This window comes from Dryobates pubescens, chromosome 10 (genome assembly GCF_014839835.1).
Source record: "Dryobates pubescens isolate bDryPub1 chromosome 10, bDryPub1.pri, whole genome shotgun sequence".
NCBI classification, from domain to species: Eukaryota; Metazoa; Chordata; class Aves; order Piciformes; family Picidae; genus Dryobates; species Dryobates pubescens.
Genome location: NC_071621.1, coordinates 28602304 through 28624458, shown reverse-complemented (window position 1 = coordinate 28624458; position 22155 = coordinate 28602304). Strand labels below are relative to the sequence as shown.

General features: G+C 40.8%; 1 protein-coding gene across 5 annotated transcripts in view; it reads left to right on the top strand.

The window, feature by feature from the left end:
- Positions 1-22155, top strand: part of GRIA4 (glutamate ionotropic receptor AMPA type subunit 4) — a 268030-nt gene that overhangs the window by 186984 nt on the left and 58891 nt on the right. For 4 of the 5 annotated variants that reach the window (XM_009905665.2, XM_009905666.2, XM_054164586.1 and 1 more), the window contains exons 6-10: positions 218-376; positions 1910-2077; positions 4178-4282; positions 12453-12563; positions 21010-21216. In XM_009905665.2, coding sequence (XP_009903967.1) covers positions 218-376; positions 1910-2077; positions 4178-4282; positions 12453-12563; positions 21010-21216 — 750 coding nt within the window. Of the gene's footprint in view, positions 1-217; positions 377-1909; positions 2078-4177; positions 4283-12452; positions 12564-13892; positions 14336-21009; positions 21217-22155 lie in introns of those variants that run through there. The other variant, XM_009905668.2, reaches the window with a different exon arrangement.

The following is a 22155-nucleotide window of genomic DNA, read 5'->3' as shown; positions in this document are numbered from 1 at the left end:
TTTATTTTTTTCTTTCAGTGTTGGGGGTCACCCTAGGCTTTGATATATAGGAGATCTGAGAGTTATCACCACCATGTTTCACAAAGATGTGATTCTGATGCCACATTTTCCTTGCACTAACAGTGAGATCCTCATGCACTGTCTCTGCCTTCTAATGTTTATGGTTGGGGCCATAGTGATATACAAGGACAAAGAAAATCTTAAATTGATTTTCTAGGGATTCAAAGATATATCTCTGGAGAGATTTATGCATGGAGGAGCCAATGTGACTGGATTTCAGCTAGTAGATTTCAGTACCCCAATGGTAACTAAGCTGATGCAGCGCTGGAAGAAGCTGGACCAGAGAGAATACCCAGGATCCGAGACCCCGCCAAAGGTACTGGCTGATCCAAAGTATGACCAAAGGCATCCATCAAGTGCCCTAATTTCTGATAAACATTTTTGAATACATGAGTGAAGACTGTAATATTTAGGCAGAGGAGAAAGCAGGGCAGTTGATCTTATTATTACTGGCAACTAATTATTCCTATCCTTATACGCTAGAAACACAAGCTGCAACACATTTCACTGATCTACTTTAATGTCCTTTGTCACTTATTCTCCAACTTCACCCCTTTACTGACAGGAATTAAAGGTCAAATGCTTAACTGACAACTTAATTTCAACCTATTTTACATGAATTAGTCTAATTATCTAAATTCACATAGAGTGCAGAGCTTTTCTGACAGCTGAGTTCTTCTGCATATGAGATATAACCACAATTGTGAATTTACTGCCCTTAAATTTTCATGTAGAGTTTCCTCTGGAGTTCCTATCCACCTCAAAACCTGGTGTGGTAATCACTTTCAGGCATGATCTTACAGTGAAATTGTGTCCTAGTGTTCCTCTATCCCTTACAGATGGATAACAAAATATTTCTGTCAGCTGTAATTTTCTTGGCAGGCAAATCACAGCTTAATCACAGCTGTAAATATGACTCCATCAAAATAGTTCTCTTACTATACATGTACTAATGTATAGCAGATCTAATTGAAACTGGGCTACTTTGTGTGGGGCACTATGCAAAGATAAGCAATCAGCCCTCCCTTGGCTGGGAGAGTGGTAGCTGGGAAAGTCTAGAGAAAGTATCAACATGGACAATACAAAATATAGCTACAGAATTCAGTGAATATTCATGAAATTCATGTTTTGGACTTGAACCAAGTGAATTTAGATTTTGGAAGTTGCAGGGCCCATCCACAGCAGCACTGGTGCAGTATGTACAACAGAGGACCATAGTGAGAAAATGTCCCTTTATTTAGGTTGCTCCAAGCAAACATCTGTTGAATACTTACCTACATGTTTTGTTTGGCACGTTCTCCACCTAAAACAGTTACTGCAATTAGAGTACAAACTCAGAACATTCAGTGCTCTATGTCATTCAGAGGGCCAGCATAGGTTTTCCAATAGGAAGAATATACCCTTGATAATTCTTAATAATTCCAGTAGCAGAGGTGTCAGCATTTTTTCAGTTGTGTTTTCTCAGTGAGCTGCTATTCCTTTCTTTTCTTTTGAGTAAGTTACTCAAGTATGTGAGGTTGTTCCCTAATATAGAAGACAAATGGAAAAAAATCAATTTTAGAGTTGAATTGAATTGAATGTTGCCAATTTAATTTGTTTCTTTTAACAATACTTCAGAGGCAGATTTATCTGCTTTTAAGAAATGCAGTTTTAAAGATGGAGCCACTGAAATGTACTCTTTTCAGTCCTACATTTGTTCCTTAGACAAAATTGATTTTGAGGGGAGTTTTTCTCTAAATAAAGATGGAGAAACTGCTGCATAATGAATCAAACTAGAACTACCTGAAACATCTGATTTTTTTGTGAAGACATGACAACTCTAAAGCACTGTGTTTGTCCACCTATTTAGTATACATCTGCACTAACCTATGATGGAGTACTTGTGATGGCTGAAACTTTCCGTAATCTTAGAAGACAGAAGATTGATATTTCAAGGAGAGGAAATGCTGGTGATTGTCTTGCTAACCCTGCAGCTCCATGGGGTCAAGGCATTGATATGGAGAGGACATTAAAACAGGTAAATGTAGGCCTTATTCTAGTGATCCTTGTGAATATTAGATGCTAGTTGATTTGGGACTATGTGTTTCAGTTGCCATTTGGAAACAGCTCTAGCAGTTTCAGTTGTTCTGGTTTATAACTTGGAACGAAGGCAAAGGGAAACTGCTACTATTTTGAACTACTCTTAGTTTTCTTAAGATAGCTGAGAGTTCCTCCACTGAACTGGTGAGCTCATCTGTTGGCTTTTTCATATAATCTAGGTGTACAGATACTGTCATTTAAGGGGGGAAAAAAAGCATCGCTCCATAATGTAACCTTTCAAATATGTTTCTTTCATCTTGACTAAAAGTAGGTTTCTCCCAGGGAAATCACCTAGATAGTACATTTTTCTTCAAAAAGAAATAACCCAGAGCTATTGTTCTCTGATGTCAGGATTTTGAATTCCTGATGAATATGGATGCCCTAGAAAGTTCCAGATCTCTGTCAAGATGATTTTGCCTTTCCTTTGAATGGGAGAGTAAGAAAATAAAACTCCTTCAGTAGAATTAAAATTGTTGCAAATGAGCAGGATCCACTCAGGAGAAATTGCTGAGGAGAAGTGACTGCTGACAGAGCTGGCAGCTCTGTGCCTGGAAGTCAGGGTTTCAGTCCTGGAGAAAAATTGGCAGAGATAGAAAAGGACAGAGGGAAGGAGTAAGTGGTTTAAATCCACATTCTGACTCTTAGGGATAGAAATAAAGCATTTTGTATGCTCCACATACTCCATGCAGATGCACAGATCTGTAACAATTATGAGAAGCATGAAGTCAGTCTTCTGTGTTAGAGAAGACAGCACAAGCCTCCAAATCCAGCCAAAGAGGTTTGCATGGCCAGATCCTGATACAATCAAAGCCGGCGGCAGTATATCTGCAGCCTCTTTGGGATGAGTGCCACAGTCTGGATATCCCCTGCTGAGGCAGTAAAGCACTGAAAATCAAGAATAGATAGTTCTGCTTTCAGCTGAGACACAGGTGGTGAAAAAATGCCACAGCCTTGTGGCTTTACATCTGTCCTTCTCCACTCTGAAGTTTTGAAAACACTCTTTGCAGGCTTTATACACATCCCCTATCTCCTATGACAGTAAACAGCTTCGCTGGGGTGAAGGTTGTTATGAAGTTTACCTTGATGAGCGATATATACTCAATGTATACATTTAATCCACTAGAGTGTAAGTTCAAAAAGTATGTGAGCTCAGCCTGAACATTCTTTAGATTTATTTCATGAAAGCCAAAATATTCTGCAGCAGTGATGGTAGTGGTAAAAAAACATACATCTCTTTCAGACCTAAAAAACGTACATCTCTTTTAAGATCCGCAGCTGGAAAATGTTGAGCTGCAGAGATGAAAGAATCATAGAATCAATAAGGTTGGAAAAGAGCTCAAAGATTATCAAGTCCAACCTGTCACCCAACACCTCATGACTACTAACCATGGCTTCAAGTGCCACATCCAATCCCTTTTTGAACACCCCCAGGGATGGTGACTCCACCACCTCCCTGAGCAGCCCATTCCAATGGCTAACGGCTCTCTCTGTGAAGAACTTTCTCCTCACCTCAAGCCTAAACTTCCCCTGGCACAGTTTGAGACTGAGAAGGGAAAGTCCATTATGTGTCTTTGTTGGCCCTTAGATACTGGTATATCGAAGCCTGTTTTGAGCATAGTTGGATATGGGAGTGTTGGAATGGGCTGCCCAGGGAGGTGGTGGAGTCACCACCTGGAGGTGTTCAGGAAGAGACTGGATGGGGTGCTTGGTGCCATGATTTAGTTGATTAGATAGTTTTGGGTGATAGGTTGGACTCGATGATCTTGAAGGTCTTTTCCAACCTGGTTAATTCTAATTCTAATTCTAATTCTAATTCTAATTCTAATTCTAATTCTAATTCTAATTCTACTTCTACTTCTAATTGATATGACAAAGGAAGAACAACCAACTTACTTTGCTGTATAATGCCTTTATATTCTAGAGTAGTGTGGTTATGGTAATATAAGGACGTAGCCAGGATGACTTGGAACTACTCTGTGACATTTGAAATAACAAATATAAGGCTGGATCTTCATGATGCTGCTTCTTCCATTTGTAGGTTCGAATACAAGGATTGACAGGAAATGTTCAGTTTGACCATTATGGTCGCAGAGTCAACTACACCATGGATGTCTTTGAGCTGAAGAACACAGGCCCACGGAAGGTACATGCTGACTATGTTTCTTGTCTTGATACCATATAAATGAGTTAAATATGATGAAATGATTATGCAGTCTTACACTAAACTGAAGTCTGTGTGGTTTAAAAAAATAGATAACGTATGGAATACGTGGATAATGTTTCTGGTGGAAGCAGATTTAAATTGCATTTTCTACTAGATACTATTATTGAGGAGAGCACAAAAGCAAGTATACATCTTGGAGAGGTGGGATTTCAGTTAGTCAAGCATACTAATGAAGGCCAGCTGAATGGCATGTGGCTGTGCTGCTGGGTGATGGAACGTGGTCAGAACTCTGACCAGTAGATATTTCTTGTATCTTTTCCAAAGACTTCTTGCAAATTCCTGGTACTTCAGATGAGATCATTGGAATTAGAATTAGAATTAGAATTAGAATTAGAATTAGAATTAGAATTAGAATTAGAATTAGAATTAGAATTAGAATTAGAATTAGAATTAGAATTAACCAGGTTGGAAAAGACCTTCAAGATCATCAAGTCCAACCTATCACCCATCACTATCTAATCAACTAAACCATGGCACCAAGCGCCCCATCCAGTCTCTTCCTAAACACCTCCAGGGATGGTGACTGCACCACCTCCCTGGGCAGCCCATTCCAATGGCCAATCACTCTTTCTGTGAAGAACTTCTTCCTAACATCCAGCCTAAACCTCCTCTGGTGCAGCTTGAGACTGTGTCCTCTTGTTCTGGTGCTGGTTGCCTGGGAGAAGAGACCAACTCCCTCCTGGCTACAACCACCCTTCAGGTAGCTGTAGACAGCAATAAGGCCTCCCCTGAGCCTCCTCTTCTCCAGGCTAAGCAACCCCAGCCTCTCCACATAGGGCTTGTGCTCCAGACCTCTCACCAGCTTCATGCATTCTGTGTAAACATGAATCATAGATTGTAACTTATAAAGGGCTTTTAAGAGGGAAAGGGGAGGAGGGAGAAGGAAGAATGCCCTGAATAGTTGTATTTGCTGAAATTAATTGCAATATCTAACTCTGTGTGCTTGATTGGTTGCTTGCAAGCAACTTAGGCAAATGCTTATTAATATATGTCTAAATGGATCCTCCATGTCTGAATGCATATAGCTCATCACTCAGCCCAATCACTTTGAAAAGATAAGCCTGGGTACTTTCTTAACCCTTTCTCTTCTGTTATAAAATGTGTCCACTTTTCATAGCATAAACCAAATACAGAACAGGAAATGCATGCAGGCTCAAGGATTTTATTTCCTTTGTATTTTTTGAGAGGTCATCAAAACAGCAAAAGTGAGAAACTGATGGTGAATAGGAGAATCATGGCTACCTGAGTAGGGCCAAGGCAATCAGAATTGAATTAAATAGTCCTCTGCTGTCAGGCCAGAGGAAACAAACCCCATAAATAGCACCCTAGATGAACTGTGTGTCCCCAAAGACACTTAACATCCCATAGTGATGAGGAGGCAAAATCTTAAACTGTAGTTCCAGAAAAGAAATACACAGTGGGAAGAACAAATTACCAGTGTATCACATTATAGGGTTGTGGACCAAAGCAGAGCTTATGTCTGCATATGAGGTATAGTTGCCTTTTGAAGGTATGACAGATGACTGAAGAATAAATCGGGAAAGGTAAGCCTGCCTTCCTTCTCTCTTGGGAAGCCAAATGTCCTGTGCCAGGCAATGTGTCTGACCTTGCTGCCACTCCTGCTGCCTTCCTGGCTCTACAATGCACTGCTGGCAGCCAGGAGGATGTATGGGTGGCTGGGGTGCCTCAAAGGCAAGTGATAAAATATGACCTTTCCATCTCCAATTCCCAACTGTACAGGAGAGAAAGCAAGGAGGAAAAGATGTGGTTAATTAGGTCACAACTTTAGGGAACTTGCTTGGCAGCAAGCTCTGAAAAGTGGCCTGTGGTTCCCATTTCAACATTTGTCACCTGTTTTGGGAGAGGTGCCTGACTCACCACTGCAGGGATGTCACCACTCATACTTCTTGCCTTCAATTTCAGGGGAGGGTAGCTACTAACAGAAGAGCTATGGCTATATGGCTAGAGTCCTAGAGTGTTTTTTATTACCTTTTCAGGCATCCCTCTCTGCCACTCTTAAGCCATTACCTGTCTTTGATATAACACATCATAAGAGCTTTGACAGATCTGGCTACTCACAAGAATTTATTTCACATGTATTACACAGTATTTTATATGTGATCACTGGACCAAGTCTGTGCTCCAGCCTGACAAATCCAATATAATACATGAGAAATGGCTATACTTAATTGAACTAAGAGGCCTTCACTTTTAATATCTTCTTCTCATGTCCTACATAGCATGACTTATGAGTCACCCAGCAGTATCTTTCAAGACTGGCCTTTACAGGCAGAGTAACACATGCCTCTAATCTTTCAAAAAGTGATTTTTGTTGCTTACAGCTTTAAAGATGTGAACAGAGCATTATAAAATGGCACAGCTATTCACAGACAGACTTCCATATAGTTTAGTAAAATGGGAAATAATAGCCACTGCTCATATTAGTTTTATGTATGAAGCATTTCTTGCTTGGTTCATGTCTGCAGAACAGTAACATGCTGGTGAGGCTTCCTCATCTGTCTGTAGACAGCCCATCCACTTGTTCTTTGTGATCAGGTGCCCTGGACCCACTGTGATGTCACCTTGGGCAAATGGCTCTAGGTTAAACAGGGGGATCAGATCAAATGACCTACAGGGGTCCCTTTCCACCTCAGTCATGCTGTCATTCATCATGTTACCAAGATACTTACTTCATTTTAAAAAAGAAAAAAAAAAAAAAAGGAGAAAAAAAAGGTCAACAAAGCATATCCACATACATATACATGCACATGCACAAGACAGTCTTATGATTTGGCTCCTAAATTGCAACTTGGGCAACTAATATAAAAAATGACTATCAAAAATGTTGACTGTTCTGTTCTGTGACCTGGGGGCCTCAGCTGGAGCGCTTCAGTGGTTGCTACAGGGCACACAGTCCTTCAGAAACTTTATTATTCATTCACATTCCCAACTGTTGTGACCAATTTACTTGGAGGCAGATATTTTTGCAGCATTGTTTCCTAAAAGACAAAGTCAAGCTCAGAATAAGTCAGTGCAGCTGCTGTAAAATCCAATTGCAATCCAAATAGAATTGGAGGTACTTTAATAGGTGAAGTCAATCCTATCCTCTGAGGAGTTCTTTAGATTGGAGATGAGGTATTTATAGGAAAGCATATTATTTTTCAGTGCTCTCACAGTGACTGTGAATCTATATTCTTATTCAAGTGTCATGATAGATCTTTTATATTTATTCAGTAATCCAGTGCCAGGTACTTTATTGCAGGTTAGAGATGCACGCATGGAAGCTCACACCCGTGCACGCAAGCTGAAATCCCTTTCAGAATTGCCTGCCTTCCTCAAACCCCTTCTTTTTCTCTTTCTGGCACTTATAACACAGTACATCATTCATTTTCTGCTTTCCTGATGGAATTTCCAGCAGTGAGGAATTGCATGATGGAAAGCAATCGTTCACTGTTTTAATGAGCTTCCCAAATTCCAAGTTCTGGCGTACGTATTCTGCCGTTACCTGGTCGCAGCTTTTTGCCAGGAGCTTGACATTTTCGGTTATCAACTGTGTCTGTGACTATGGCTGTCTCCATGAAGAAGATTTGTTAGCAGTGCATCCTGCTAAGAAGAAAAACTCCCTCTCCACTATATCAACAATGTCAAGCTTCCTGTTACCCGCAGAGACCTAAATCAAGGCTCTTGAGCTGCAATAGCAATTGCAAAGAGAAAGGGAACATTTCAGCTAAATATATCAGAAACTGTGCATGGGAAGCATTTGTGTGTGTTTGCTTTACTGATAGAAGGAAGTATTCACTCATATTCAGCCAAAGAGTGGTGGTGAATGGAGTTCAGTCTGGCTGGTGCCCAGTTACTAGTGGTGTCCCCTAGAGTTCAGTACTGGGGCCTGTTCTCTGTAATACCTTTGTCAATGATCTGTATGAGGGGATTGAACAGACCCTCAGTAAATTTACAGATGACACCAAGCTGGGTCACCATGTCAATCTGCCAGATGTTAAAGAGGCTTTGCAGAGGAACCTGGACATGTTGGAGCGATGGGCCAAGGCTAACTGTAAGAAGTTTAATAAGGTCAAGTGCCAGGTGTTCCACCTGAGTCAAAACAACCCCATGGTAAGATACTGACCTGGGGATGTGTGGTTGGAAAGCTGCAACTCAGAGAAGGACCTGGGGGTATTGCTTGACAGCCAATTAAATATGAGTCAGCAGTGTGCCCAGGTGGCCAAGAAAGCAAATGGCATCCTGGCTTGTATTAGACACACTGTGACCAGCAGGAACAGGGATGTAATCATCCTCTTGTACTTGGCACTGGTGAGGCTACACCTCGAGTGCTGTGTTCAGTTCTGGGCCCTTCGCTGTAAGAAGGACATTGAAGTTTCGGAGCATGTCCAGAGAAGGGCAGTGAGGCTCATGAAGGGCCTGGAGCACGTGGCCTATGAGGAGTGTCTGAGGGGGCTGGGGTTGTTCAGTCTGGAGAAGAGCAGGCTGAGGGGAGACCTCATCACTCTCTACAACTACCTGAAGGGAGGCTGGAGCGAGGAGGGGGCAGCCTCTTCTCCTTGGTGTCAAGTGACAGGACTAGAGGAAATGGTTTCAAGCTGCACCAGAGGAGGTTCAGGCTGCATGCTAGGTAATATTTATTTACAAAAATGGTTATCAAACATTGGAATGGTCTGCCCAGAGCAGTGGTGGAGTCGCTGTCCTTGGTGGTGTTTATGCACCTTGAGGACCTGGCACTTAGGGACATGGTTTAGGACTGATTACACATCTTGAGTCCTGTGTCCAGTTCTGGGCCCCTCAGTTTAGGAAAGATGTTGACTTACTGGAACGTGTCCAGAGAAGGGCAATAAAGCTGGTGACGGGTCTGGAGCACAAGCCCTACGAGCAGAGGCTGAGGCAGCTGGGGTTGCTTAGCCTGGAGAAGAGGAGGCTCAGGGAAGACCTTATTGCTGTCTACAACTACCTGAAGGGAGATTGTAGCCAGGTGGGGGTTGGTCTCTTCTCCCCGGCAACCGGCACCAGAACAAGAGGACACAGTCTTAAGCAGTGCCAGGGAAGGTTTAGGCTGGATGTTAGGAAGAAGTTCTTCACAGAAAGAGTGATTGGCCATTGGAATGTGCTGCCCAGGGAGGTGGTGGAGTCACCATCACTGGAGGTGTTTAGGAAGAGACTGGATGGGCTGCTTGGTGCCATGGTTTAGTTGATTAGAAAGTGTTGGGTGATAGGCTGGACTCAATGATCTCAAAGGTCTCTTCCAACCTGGTTAATTCTATTCTATTCTATTCTATTCTATTCTATTCTATTCTAAACTGGGTTGAAGGTTGGACTGGACAATCTTTGAGGTCTCTTCCAACTGAATGTTTTCTGTGATTGTGTGATATTGAATTACTGCATATATTTGTAATTCTCTGTGGTGAGTGTGTCTACACAGTGCTCTAGGGACTGCTAATATGACTTGCCTCTCCAGAATTTGGCTTCTTTTTTTTTTCCCCAATAAAAAGTAAATGAACAAAACAGTAAATGTGAAAGATCAAGAGGAAGGTTGGCTGTTTTAAGAATAGTCAGGATTCTTTAATGCATATGAGACCAGGAACCAAAAGCAGCCCCCTGCACTTCTAGACTCTCACATCACATCACTTCACAGTATCACAGTATATTAGAGGTTGGAAGGAACCTCGAGAGATCATTGGGTCCAATCAATCTTCATTAATCTGAACATGATGCTTCTCCACATCATGAAGGCAGAGTCCTATATGGTGGTGAATTTTAGTCTGAGTTTTACAATAATGTTAGAAATAATACTGGCTGAATACTGGATCTGATCATGTAGCCAATTCTCACCATATTGAAGCCTTTTCGTCCAGAGCACAGACTGACGTTTGGTACTGACAGTTACGTTGGAGCTCTGTTTGGAGTCTGCTTTCTACTAAAACTCCCTTTCCTCTATGGGTACAATGGACAAGGCATTCCTCTTTCCCAGATCTTGGTCTCTTGAATTCCTAATGAATCAAGAAAAGAGGAAAGAGGCAGTTGTTACTGACTGGTCCCCAGGCATTTCTCAAAAGCTAGGTGTACCAGCATGAATTGCATCTCTTTGATAGGAACCTTTTAAAATCACTGCTGCTGTCTGTACCTTTCCTGGGGAAAAAAAATCAGTATCTTAATTCATTAGGTTCTCAGCAACCTGGAGAGCCCCCTTAGGTGGGGTTAGAGCAGTGTTACATGTACTTGTTTGTGTTTGTGTGGTCTGTTTGACACAGAGCTGAGTGCAGTCAACACTGGGTCAGAGGAACAGGCACTGAAGCCATTCCTCAGCAGCCTTGTCAGAGGATCCACATAGCCAATGGTTATCTAGTTGCAGAGAAAACAGTGGCAAGGAGGGGGAAAGAGAAGGTGTTTGCAAGTAAGCCACTTGAGAAAGCAGCTTCAGCTAAGGGACCTGTGTTTGGTGTGCTGAAAGAATTGGTGGGATGGTAGAATTAGATAACCTCCAGTAAACCTGAGACAAAGGACAACTGTCATGAACCACTTGCCATTTCATATACTGACTTCTGTGACTTGTAGTTGACTGACTTGTGCTGGGACTATTATGCACATAGCATTTCCAGAAAGACCTTACCTACCCAGCATCACCCTGGGCAATTTTAAATGATTGGAAGGAACTCTAAATCCAAAAATGCCACATGCTGATGTAGATAACTAAACATAGTGTCACCACATGCAACATGAAGTTGGGTGTGTTATAAGATTGTGACTGGCTAGGATTTAGAAATGGACATCCAAAGGTACACTACCTTGCCTGTGGGGATTTTGGGGGCGCTATATGAGGGGTTGCAAGTGTTCATTGAGCAGTGCTGGAAAGCATCAATAAAAGTTTGAAGACAAATCTCCATCTCTCAGGCTGCCTTCGTCCCATCTGTCCTTACATCAAGTGCTGCATTCCTGGGCCCTCAAAGGAAAGAATGTTGACTCATGTCTTGTGCCCAGCAGCACCAATGCCAATGCACAGGGTGCAGCTGCAGGCTGTACTAAACACTAGAGGAGTGCACTGCAAAGAGCAATATCTGTGTGTAAGCAAAGGTTTCTGATTGCAGGCACACCACTTTTAACTCTTCGTTTTTTTCAGCGTGGGAATACAAGAATGAGTGATTCAAACCTGGCTTTAGAGTAGTTCATCAGCAATGAACAAAGGCAGCTGTTTCACCTTAAGGCTGCCCAGGGAAAGTTTTTGGCAGCCCAAAGGCAGCCAGGGAGAGGAAAACCTGATTTGTTCCACCTCTTTGTAGCCACTTGCTAGACATGCTTTTACTGGAGTGAAATCAGTTACTATGCTCTAGAGTCGGAGTGCAAACAAGCACTTTTCTAGGAGGTGTGCTTATCCTGCATGAGAGAAGTGGCTGGCTGTGAGTTTAAAGAAAGCTTGAACAACAGTGTTAATATTGGTACTCAAGGTCAATGTTTGGAGTTAAATGGAACAAGCTTGGTGTAAGTCTTCCTCTCTGGAGATATTCAAAACTCACCTAGATGCATTCCTGTGTAATCTGATGTAGGTGATCTTGCTCTGGCAGGAGGGTGGGACTGGATGATCTTTCGAGGACCCTTCCAGCCCCTGAAATTCTGTGATTCTATGAAGTGTCTGTGTTTGGGTCTCCTGGTGGGGGGAGCCATGATGGAGCAGGGAATTGAGCTCTTCCATTGAATTGCAATGCTGTCATCTGGATGCCTTTCACTCCTGCAAGACCAGAAGATCTGGAGGATTACTGAATGAAAAATTTCTTGTGGTCAGCAAAAATTCTTATATCTTGCTTATGCCCCAGGAAAGCTTCAAACTATTGAAAATAAGGTTTAATTTGTGCCTCTGGTCAAAGTAAGTAGCCCAGATGATTGAAGAGTATCTGAGTGTCTGACTGTGCGGCGGTGGTACAAGGTGGTACTCAAAGCGATAGGTAAGTACAACCATCAGCACAACAGCACTGCCTTTGGTACAAAATTATAGTCAGTCCACTCTGTTCTTCTTATAATGATTTAGATTTGTAATTACACAGAATATAGACTTGTCTACTTAAATTATACACATTTTGTGTTGCAGGTGGGTTATTGGAACGACATGGATAAATTAGTTTTGATTCAGCATGAACCTACACTTGGAAATGACACTGCAGCTATGGAAAATAGAACAGTAGTTGTCACTACAATTTTGGTAAGGTGTTTTGGGTTTTTAATGCTTGTACTGGTGTGTGACAAAAATCTCATTTCTAGTTACAGTCCAGTTTAGCCTGCCAGTTTCCAGATTAGTGGGAGGGTGAGAGCCATGGATTTTAATCATCTTAACTGTTATATCTCTAGAGAGCTTTTTGGTATGCATTTAATATATTGATTCACTTGAAATCAGGTTTTTAAAGTTGAGATGCAATGATTACTTTCCTTTATTCTGCTTTTTTCCCCATTTTTTTACTGAAGTAAGTCTCATAATTACAAGTGAATTCTTTCAACTTGTAGTTGATAACACTTGCCTCAACAAGAAACTGTAGGAAAAGGAGAACCTGAGACTTCTGAATGATAGATTTGAACAGAGGGTATAAAACAAGCTGCCTGTAGTGCCAGTGTCCCTTCTTGTTGATATACTGTAAATTAAAAATGTATGTTAGCAAGTGCTAAAATGATAAGTATTATAGTTCAGTCAGCCAGTCAGAACTGGATTGTCTACTCTTCATTCTGAATGAAAACATTCATTTAGTAGATAAGTTTGAACATATTTCTTAATATGTTTACTCCACATTTCAATACAATGTCCATTTTAGTACAATATAAATAGATTTGGGGCTTGATTTTGCAGGGTTAGTTACTGATGTTTGTAAAGAGTGGTTGCAAAGGTGAATTCAGTTGCTTCATTCATTTGCATTTTTAATACACAGTTTTTCAAACCCATACTTTCTTGCAAGTCTGTATTTGAAACAAAATCTTGAACCAGTTTCCCTCTCAAGTCAGACATGCCCTTTTAAGCTGATGTTTGTCAAAGCCAACTGGCAAAGGGTGACCTTTACCTGACCGCTTTTAAGATTTTACATCTCAGTTCACTGCCCTTTTCACGTGCTTCATTTAGACAAGACACTTTAACCCTTTAGGATAAGCTGTGTCTCAACTGGAAAGGAATATTCTGCATGTGTTACTAGGAAATAACATCTCTAATTTAACACAGATTTGAAAATAACCCAAAGGAAAGTGTCCAGACATTGTCTTACCCCAAAATGCAGTTAGCTACCAGATTTCCAGCAGTGTGTATACAGTAAGCATGTCTTAACAAATCTGCTGTTGAAGATTATCATTCCAGGATGCAAAGCAGCCAAACTACTGTACAGAAATTCAGAATGTAACTCCTAACCAAACTGTGTTGCTTTTAATTTCATTTTTTTCTTTTGCATGGGACATTTAAAATATATGTGTCTTTTTCCTTAAAAAAAAAAAAAAAAAAAAAAAGACTTGGTGATGGAAAAAAAAGTGTACTTCAGTACAGTCCTCCTCTTTTCAGCCTCTGATGAAGAATCCTATTTTAAGAAATTGATCAAGGAAGAAAAGAGTCCCAAGATGCTGCGAACATTCCTAACTAAGGCTCAAGTATTACCCACCAGTCTAGTAGCATTGAGCTAATTTTTCCATATGGATTACTGTTCCTCTGACTGGATGACCAGGCACTGAACCACCAAGAAAAGTTCTGTGACTAATCTGAAATGTCTAGAACAGATGACGTTAACCTTCAACTTTGCCAAGCTGAGAAGAGAACGATGTGAATAACGAGCTTTCAGTCGAAATTTTCCTCTCTTACCAATCCTGATCTCTTTGACTGAAGCTGCCAGACACGAATACTGTAATTTCTATAAATAGCTCCAAGCTTAGGAGAAGCAAGTAAAAAAACCAATAATGAAAAGTAATTTAAAAGGTTCTGGTTTGACAGAAAGGGGGAAAAGGAAAAAAAAAAAAAAAAGGAGCAAAAGAAAGCTTTTAAAATGTGTTACCTTGCCTGTCCTGTTTGCATTGAAGCATTTTGATGTGCATAATAAAGGTTACCTTCAAAAGAACTTTTCCAGTCCCTATATTGAGAGGACTGGTGGGATCATTTTCAAAAACCAAAAAGCTGAATTAATATTCCAAAGCATGCCCTGTGTTCATGCAGCATGCCATTTTGGGATAAATGCAGTTATTTGAAAGCAGCCCTGCTTCTTGACCAAAAGTGTCCCCTTCCAGTGTTTTGAAACCACAGTGCAAGAGAAATAGATTTGGTTTGAATAAGCATGTATGGTGAATTGCGCCTTATCATGCCCACCTCCCACTGGGAGCTGCACACATGATGCTGAAGGCAGATTAGAATGATGATTCTTAACATTGGCCTGTCAGGCCACAAGCATATGATCACACAGACAAAGAAAAGATCTGTTTCATTAGAATAACTTTCAGAATCCTGTTACTTTTCTCTTCTCTGTATTATAGTCATGCTGCAAATGCCAAACAGAGCCCTTTTTTTCCAACTCTTATTTGCCCTTTTCACACTGAAGGGAAGTTGAACCATTGTAGGTGACACATAAAATTTTGGCTATGTGCATATTTCCCAACATTAGACTGAAAAGCTTCTTCAACCAGTGCTGTCAGGCTTTTCAGTCTTCAGAGGCAGGTGTGGTGGCAGCATTAAGAAAAGTTTTCCAGTTTCAGCTAGCTTGCTTTTATTTTTGACTGGAGCCAAACAGCACAAGTTGATTCGCTCAGTGTTTCCTCTGTTTTTATGTGTCTGTGCTTACTTTGCTGTAGTGTGGCTGTATGGCTATTGCATAGAAGCTGCATTATGACATCGTAACAAATGAGCTCAGCACTCAACTTAGTACAGTGCTTGCTACCTGGCAAAATGTTAAGTTCATTTGTAACATAGCAAGAGCATGTAGAATTCATTTTACAGGTTGTTTAGTGCATAGGCACTCAACCTATCTCTGTTTAGTCATGTGCTGAAGGAGCAACCCAGGGAAAGGTGCAGGGGCAGCTGATGGATTTAACTCTACCAACTGCTGTGCAATCCTGCCTTTTATGGTTACTGCGAAAGACCTGTGTCCAGAGCCCAGCCTCCTGCACTTCTGACCCTCTGGAAAAGACAGATTTTCACCTGTACATAGAAGCATTCCCTTGCAGGGTAGGGCTTGGGGCCTCCATGTGCACAGTAGACTCATTGTATGACTGGAGAAGGGACATCGTGTGCAGCCCCTCCTCTAACATGAGTGATTTATCCATCTGGGAAGAATGATCATCTCTAAGTTATCAAGTTGAGAAATATGGTGACAAGTTGTTGAGGTAGAGGATAGGGGAGTAGTCTGGAAAGACCACTCCAAACTCTCTGATCCATTTCATGACAAAGCCAACTCTCTACCTACTCTGATAGTGCAAAACTTAACCATCCCAAAAGACCTTTAGAATCAAAGCTCAGTGTACAAGAGCTGGCATCTACATTGTGGCTTCCAGCTCAATATTTTAATGAGATAGTCAGTGTTGGCAGCTTTAAGAGCTGGATCCAGTTCATGACTGAGTCACCTAAATGTAAATGACTTTATAAAAGGTATTGATTCAGTTGCCCACTTACAAGCACTCAGTGACATTTAAAATGCCTGAGGATTTACTGCTGTTTCCTGCAATGGCAGGATGACGCTTGCCCATCTCATGCCATACAGGACTCATGTCTCAGCTAGTGTGTGTTGTTTCAGGCATGTGGGATAAATTGTGCTCCAAGTATGTAAGTTTTTGTCACAGTTGACAAAAGATTTAGAAATTGATTCAATGGCATTGAGGTGGATGCTTGTCACTGAGGATGTCATACCTATCCATAAAGGGGCAGCACAAAGGACCTGCAGAACAGCACTTGGCTACCTTAGGGAGACTCAGATGACAGATAACCTTCATGAGGTGACTAAGAGCCACCCTCATTTTTTTTGACTGATACACTCTTAATAGAGTCTTACCTCAAAAATTCTAACTACAGCCTTCTTCCTCATAACAGAAAAAATATTTTTTCATGATATAAATTTTATTAATTAAATTCTATAGTAGACTGGAGAAGAAATTTGAATTTTGTTGCATGACAATAACAAAGACTTCAAACTGAATCCTGGACATTTTATTTAAGCAACAACCAAAAAAAAAAGGCCAAAATGCAAAACCCAAAAATCTTTACATAGACATCTACAGAAGTTTCCTTCAGAATGCAGTGTGATAATATGTGCCACTCCTCCTGAAAAAAAAAAAATGAGACATTTCCTTGCACAAATGCTTGTCACTTTTACAAACTGGTATTTGCAATCTTTAAAGATTTGGAAATGAACTTTAGACTAGGGAAGCCCCACACAGATGTGTTTGCTACTTGAGTTAGTTCCTTTCTCCAGCCTCCCTTACAGTACGAATCATCAGTTGTGAACATTTTACTGTACCCATGAATTTGTGGCAATGTGGTGGAATGATTTGTTTACATCGATAAAGGTAATTGTTGCACACATCAACTTGTATTAACAAATGTTAAGTATTGTTATCAAATTGTGAATTATATAAGTAAAGCTTGCACCATTTCAAATACCTGTTCCGTGCTAGTCATTGATCATTTCAATGTGGACTTCTCCTTGATTCACTACCTCATAGACTATTATTAAGCAGCTGAAGTCTTGCAAGTATTGTGGTGTTAAACCTCATTCAGCAGTAAGTCAAACCTGTGTTTTGCATCAGTAGGTTAAGAGTTTGTAGTTCTGTTTTCAGCTATTTCAGCTGGTCTAATAGAAGATGTTACCTCTCCATAGATGTCTTGCATCACTTATCTCTTTAGACTAGTGTAGTTGCACTAACATTGCTACTAACTTAGAAGATGCTATTGTAATAGATTATACAGAAAGAAAATCATCTTTTTCAGTGCCACAGATAGAAAAGAACGTCAAGATATGGCTGAGTACATGTTTTTGATCAATACAGATATTTCATAGCTTTGCAGTTTGTCCTTACAACTTCATCTGTTTAAGTTGCTTGTTAGTAAACAAGTAAAACTTGCCTTTCAGTGCCCTGATGTTTCTATAGTAACATCTGTACCCCTCATTTGTTTGAAATACTCCAAAAGGCTGGAATGTACACAATTTAAAACTAGTGCTACTACCTGATTTTTTTCACAAGTTTTTATCCCATTCAGTCCCACATACAACCCCCAATTCTGCCTTGATAATCGATCTTTTGTTTTTCTTTTGTAGGTAAATTATCACAACTATTAAAGAAACTGTTATTTATTCTGTGTGGAATAGGTAGGAGGGGAAGGGCAACATAGTCAGCAAAAGATAGTAAGTGTTGCCATTACTTTTAATTGCATTGTTTCACACTGGCAGGTCTAACTCAGTTCTGAGTTCTTCAGTGTGCTTTCTTTCAAGCAGTCACAGCCAGAGATGCTACCTGCCCCATGAGAGAATTACATTGTGAGAGATGTTCCTTGCTGTATTTTCATGGAATCATAGAATCAGTAAGGTTGGAAAAGATCTCAAAGGTCATCAAGTCCAACCTGTCACCCAAGATCTCATGACTACTAAACCATGGCACCAAGTGCCACGTCCAGTCCCTTCTTGAACACTTCCAGGGATGGTGACTCCACCAGATCAGAATGTGTAGAAAGAGGAGTGAATGGGGAGAGAAACAGTGCAGTTCCTCCAAGTGACATGGCAAATCCCTGCCTGAACTCAGGTCTTCTGAGTCCTCACTTGGTGGTCCCTCCACTGGATAAGATTGCTGCTGCTTGCAGTTACCATGGACAGTGTTTGTCCCCACTGCTTCTAAGTGTTCCCTCAAAGAACTCCTGGGGAGGAGGGCTGAAGTTTGTTTGTCCTTTAACATGAAAAATGAAGCACCTGTCACTTTGCTGTGCTGTGCAGACAGCTGAAAGGCATTTTTGTAGCAGCCCTGTCAGAGATGAGGTGTACACAGAGCACAGTGTCTGGGTTTGGGGAGAAGCAGCAGGCTGACCTGGCCTACTCTGTTCCTGTCTGCTTTGCATCCCTCTCTAGAATTATTATTTCCTAAAGTGACTTTAATTTTAGGCCATTTTTCTGGGAATTATGAGAAAGGCTGCTTCAGAAGAGCTAACAGTCACAAGCTCTGGTCTTTGTAAAACAAAATTACCTTTGAGGTGTAACAAGCAAATATATCTGAAGCTTGTAAGAAGAGTCCACAACTACCAGACACTGGGCAAGACTTGGTTGTATTTCTAGCTAGCAGTTCGTTAAGTCACAGTCAGGAGATAAAGTATTTTTCACTTGATAATTTATAACCATTTTTGTATAATAACATACGTAGAAAGACACAGATTTTGGTGTTTCCTTCTTGGGAACAAATAACCTAAATGAGGGAGAAACATTTGATTCATTGCCTGAAGTACTTCCCAAAACCACACTGCAGGACCCTGTCTCCCTTCCTCCCTCTTGAAGACAGATTTTTGAGGTTAAACTGATTTATCTGGGGATAGGAATATAAGAAATGGTGCAGGCTGTTGGTAATGCCCAGCATTTTTCCTTTAAAAGATACAAGCTCTCTACAGACAAAGGCATTGCGGTGCATCACTGCAGTGATAACAGTGTGTAGTTAATGCTGTAGCTCAGTGGTCATCTCAATACCTAAGCCACCCACATCAGCATGAGAACAGCTTGTTTTGTGATTGCTCCAGTTTTAGAAGTCCTTGGCAATCCTTACCTATGTATTCAAGAAATGTGACAACCTTCTGTTGTCACCCTCAAATTTCTCTGGCCAGTTGTCCTTATGTATATGTCAAGGAACCAAGTAGTCAGACAGTGTTTGACTTTGAAAGTGATGATTGTGGACACCTTTCTATGCTGTGTGGTTCCTTGGCTGAAGTAGTGGCCATAATGCATCCATGGCCTCCAACACTAAATTATTGTTAAGGAAATATGGCCCAATAAAGACATGTCCATAGCAGAAAATAACATAAGAAGGAGATGAGGGGAGAAGAGGTGTTCTGGGAATACACACGAGAGCAAAATCTGCCTGCAATACTTGGGAATCTGACTCTGATTTTTAAGGAAACACCAGAATTTCCCTACCCTCAAAATGTGTTGTGTTTAGTCTGGAACCTTTGTTTCACAGAGAACTAAATGAACCACACAACTTTCTCCACTCATGCTGCACAAATCTCTGTTCTGCATCCTTATACAGAGGTGGGTCCTGGGCAGAGTTACCGCAGGGAGTAAAATAAGCAAAGGGACTAGTGCTTCCCATGTATAATCTATCTCTTCCATTTCCCTGCCTTTTCACCTTCTAATAATCAAATATACTGTTCAGACTTGCTTATCAACTTCTTCATCCTGCTAATAGGAGCTACATATTAGTATCTGAAAGGAAAAAGAGTACCTGACACACTGAAAAAAGTGGGGATTGCCTTTTTTTCAGTGCTTCTGTTTCTCATGCAATGCCACCTATCCTCCATTGATAAACACCTCATACAGGTTACAAAACTGCTATTCCTTACAGATGATGTTGATGTAGTTTCAGTGAAGCAGAAATTCTCAGACAACATGTTTACCTTTATTTTTTTACTAATTATGTATGTAGGAAAGATGTGAATAGGGCAGAGTATTACAAAGGTTAGTGTCAAAAAAGCCAACATAAATCAGGGCTAGCACAGAGAAAACAGTTGCCAGTATTTCGTGATGTACATTCAAACAAAGGGTGACATTAATGGCAAGTATTTCATTTAGAACTGGCTATGAATATGAATTATCTGGAGTAATTTAAAATGCCACCAGAAAGTGTAGTTTTACAGAATGATTGCTGAAGTCTGATTCCACGCAGGGAGGGGGGTTGAAGCTGCCTTGTTTTTCCAATGTAACATAATGTTCACTGCTGTGATTGTATAGTTTGCACACAGAATATAAGATCCACTTTTTGAGACAGATTTTACTTGTTTTCAGTGGCATTCACCATCCAAAAAATCTTTTGATACTTCTTTTTCATGCAGCGTGTAAAATCAATGTCAGCTTAATACCATTCCTGTGCATGCATATTGCTTAGATTCATCCTAAAAGACCTTGCAGGGTCTTCATTGTTCATTCGGAGGGGGGGAAAAAAATGTGTTTCCTCAGGAACATATTTCTGTGTTCTCACTGAAATGTATGTAACTCCTAGTAACAGCAAAGCAAATCATTCAGGCTGTGAATCTGAAATTACAGAGAGAAACCACACTAAATTAAAGGATATGCTTACTTGCTGAAGTCAAAACTGTAAATTCTACCTTGCACTATCCTACAGTCATGTACAGCGTATAGACTCCATCTCTGTTCGTGCTTTAAATTTAGCATATACTGCGCTAAGGTCGTTCACTTGAGAACAAAGTACAATTTACAGAGCTTTTGTGTTCACAATTTGTAAGGCTGCTAAATACTGTGGAATGTGAAAGGCAAATTACGGTGTAAATAGTACGCCCCTCCAGAAGGCATTTCTGTTCATACATTTTAATTGAAATGTGCTGATACTATCCATGACCTTGTGGTAAAATGTGTGTTGTTCAGCCAGTAGATGACGTGTTGCTTTGCAGAGTAGATTCTATATACTTCTCTTTTACGGTTCTACTTCTTTCATTATAGGAAGCCCCATATGTTATGTTCAAGAAAAACCATGATACCTTTGAAGGGAATGACAAGTTTGAAGGATACTGTGTAGATCTGGCGTCAGAAATTGCCAAACATATTGGTATCAAGTACAAAATTGCCATTGTTCCTGATGGAAAATACGGAGCAAGGGATCCAGAGACAAAAATCTGGAATGGGATGGTGGGAGAACTTGTTTATGGGGTAAGCATACCGATTTTTAAAGCAGGATTTCATTGATCGTAGTATTAGTCATTAAATAGGAAGTATGTGTGCATTTTATTAACCTTGGGGTCACAGAAAAGAAACAGAGCTCTGTTTCGTATCTCTGTGCTTTCGTTTATTTTCAAGAGAAAATCAGTTTCATGCGAATTCTGCTGTTTATTCAACTAGTGGCTTGTAATAGAAGAGCATCCATCATTTGCACCTCCCTCAAAAATTCACTGGTGTTAGAAACCATCTTTTCCTGGTGCATTACAAAACTTACTTGGGAAGAGTATCACTCATTTATTCATTTTTCATGGAATGGTGCATGGGTCTTTAAAAAGCATAGGACTCTTGGTCTAGTTTGAGACATGGATAATCCCCTGTCATATATTAAACATACAGCAAAATCTCTCCAGAGAAGTACACAGTTAAGCATTTCAGGTTTAAGACAGACTTTTAAGACAGATATCTATAACAAAATTTAAGAGCACACCTGGTTTCTTATGCAAGCCCTATGTAGAAAAGGAGGCTCCAGTACAGACCTCTGAGGGACACCGCTTGTCACTGCTCTCCATCTGGACTTCAAGCTGTTGAGCACCACCCTCTGGATGCAACCATCCAGCCAATTCCTTATCCACTGAACAATCCACCCATCAAATCCACATCTCTCCAACTTGGAAAGCAAGATGTTGTGGGCAACCGTATCAAAGGCCTTGCAGAAATCCAGATAGATCACATCCATAGGTTGTCCCTTATCCAATGACATTCACTATATCATAGGAATCCACTAGGTTGGTCAGGCATGACTTGTCCCTAGTAAAGCCATGCTTGACCGTCTTGAATCACCTCCCTGTCCTCCATGTGCCTTAGAATGGCATCTAGGAGGATCTGTTCCATGATCTTCCCAGGCACAGAGGTGAGGCTGACAGATTGGTA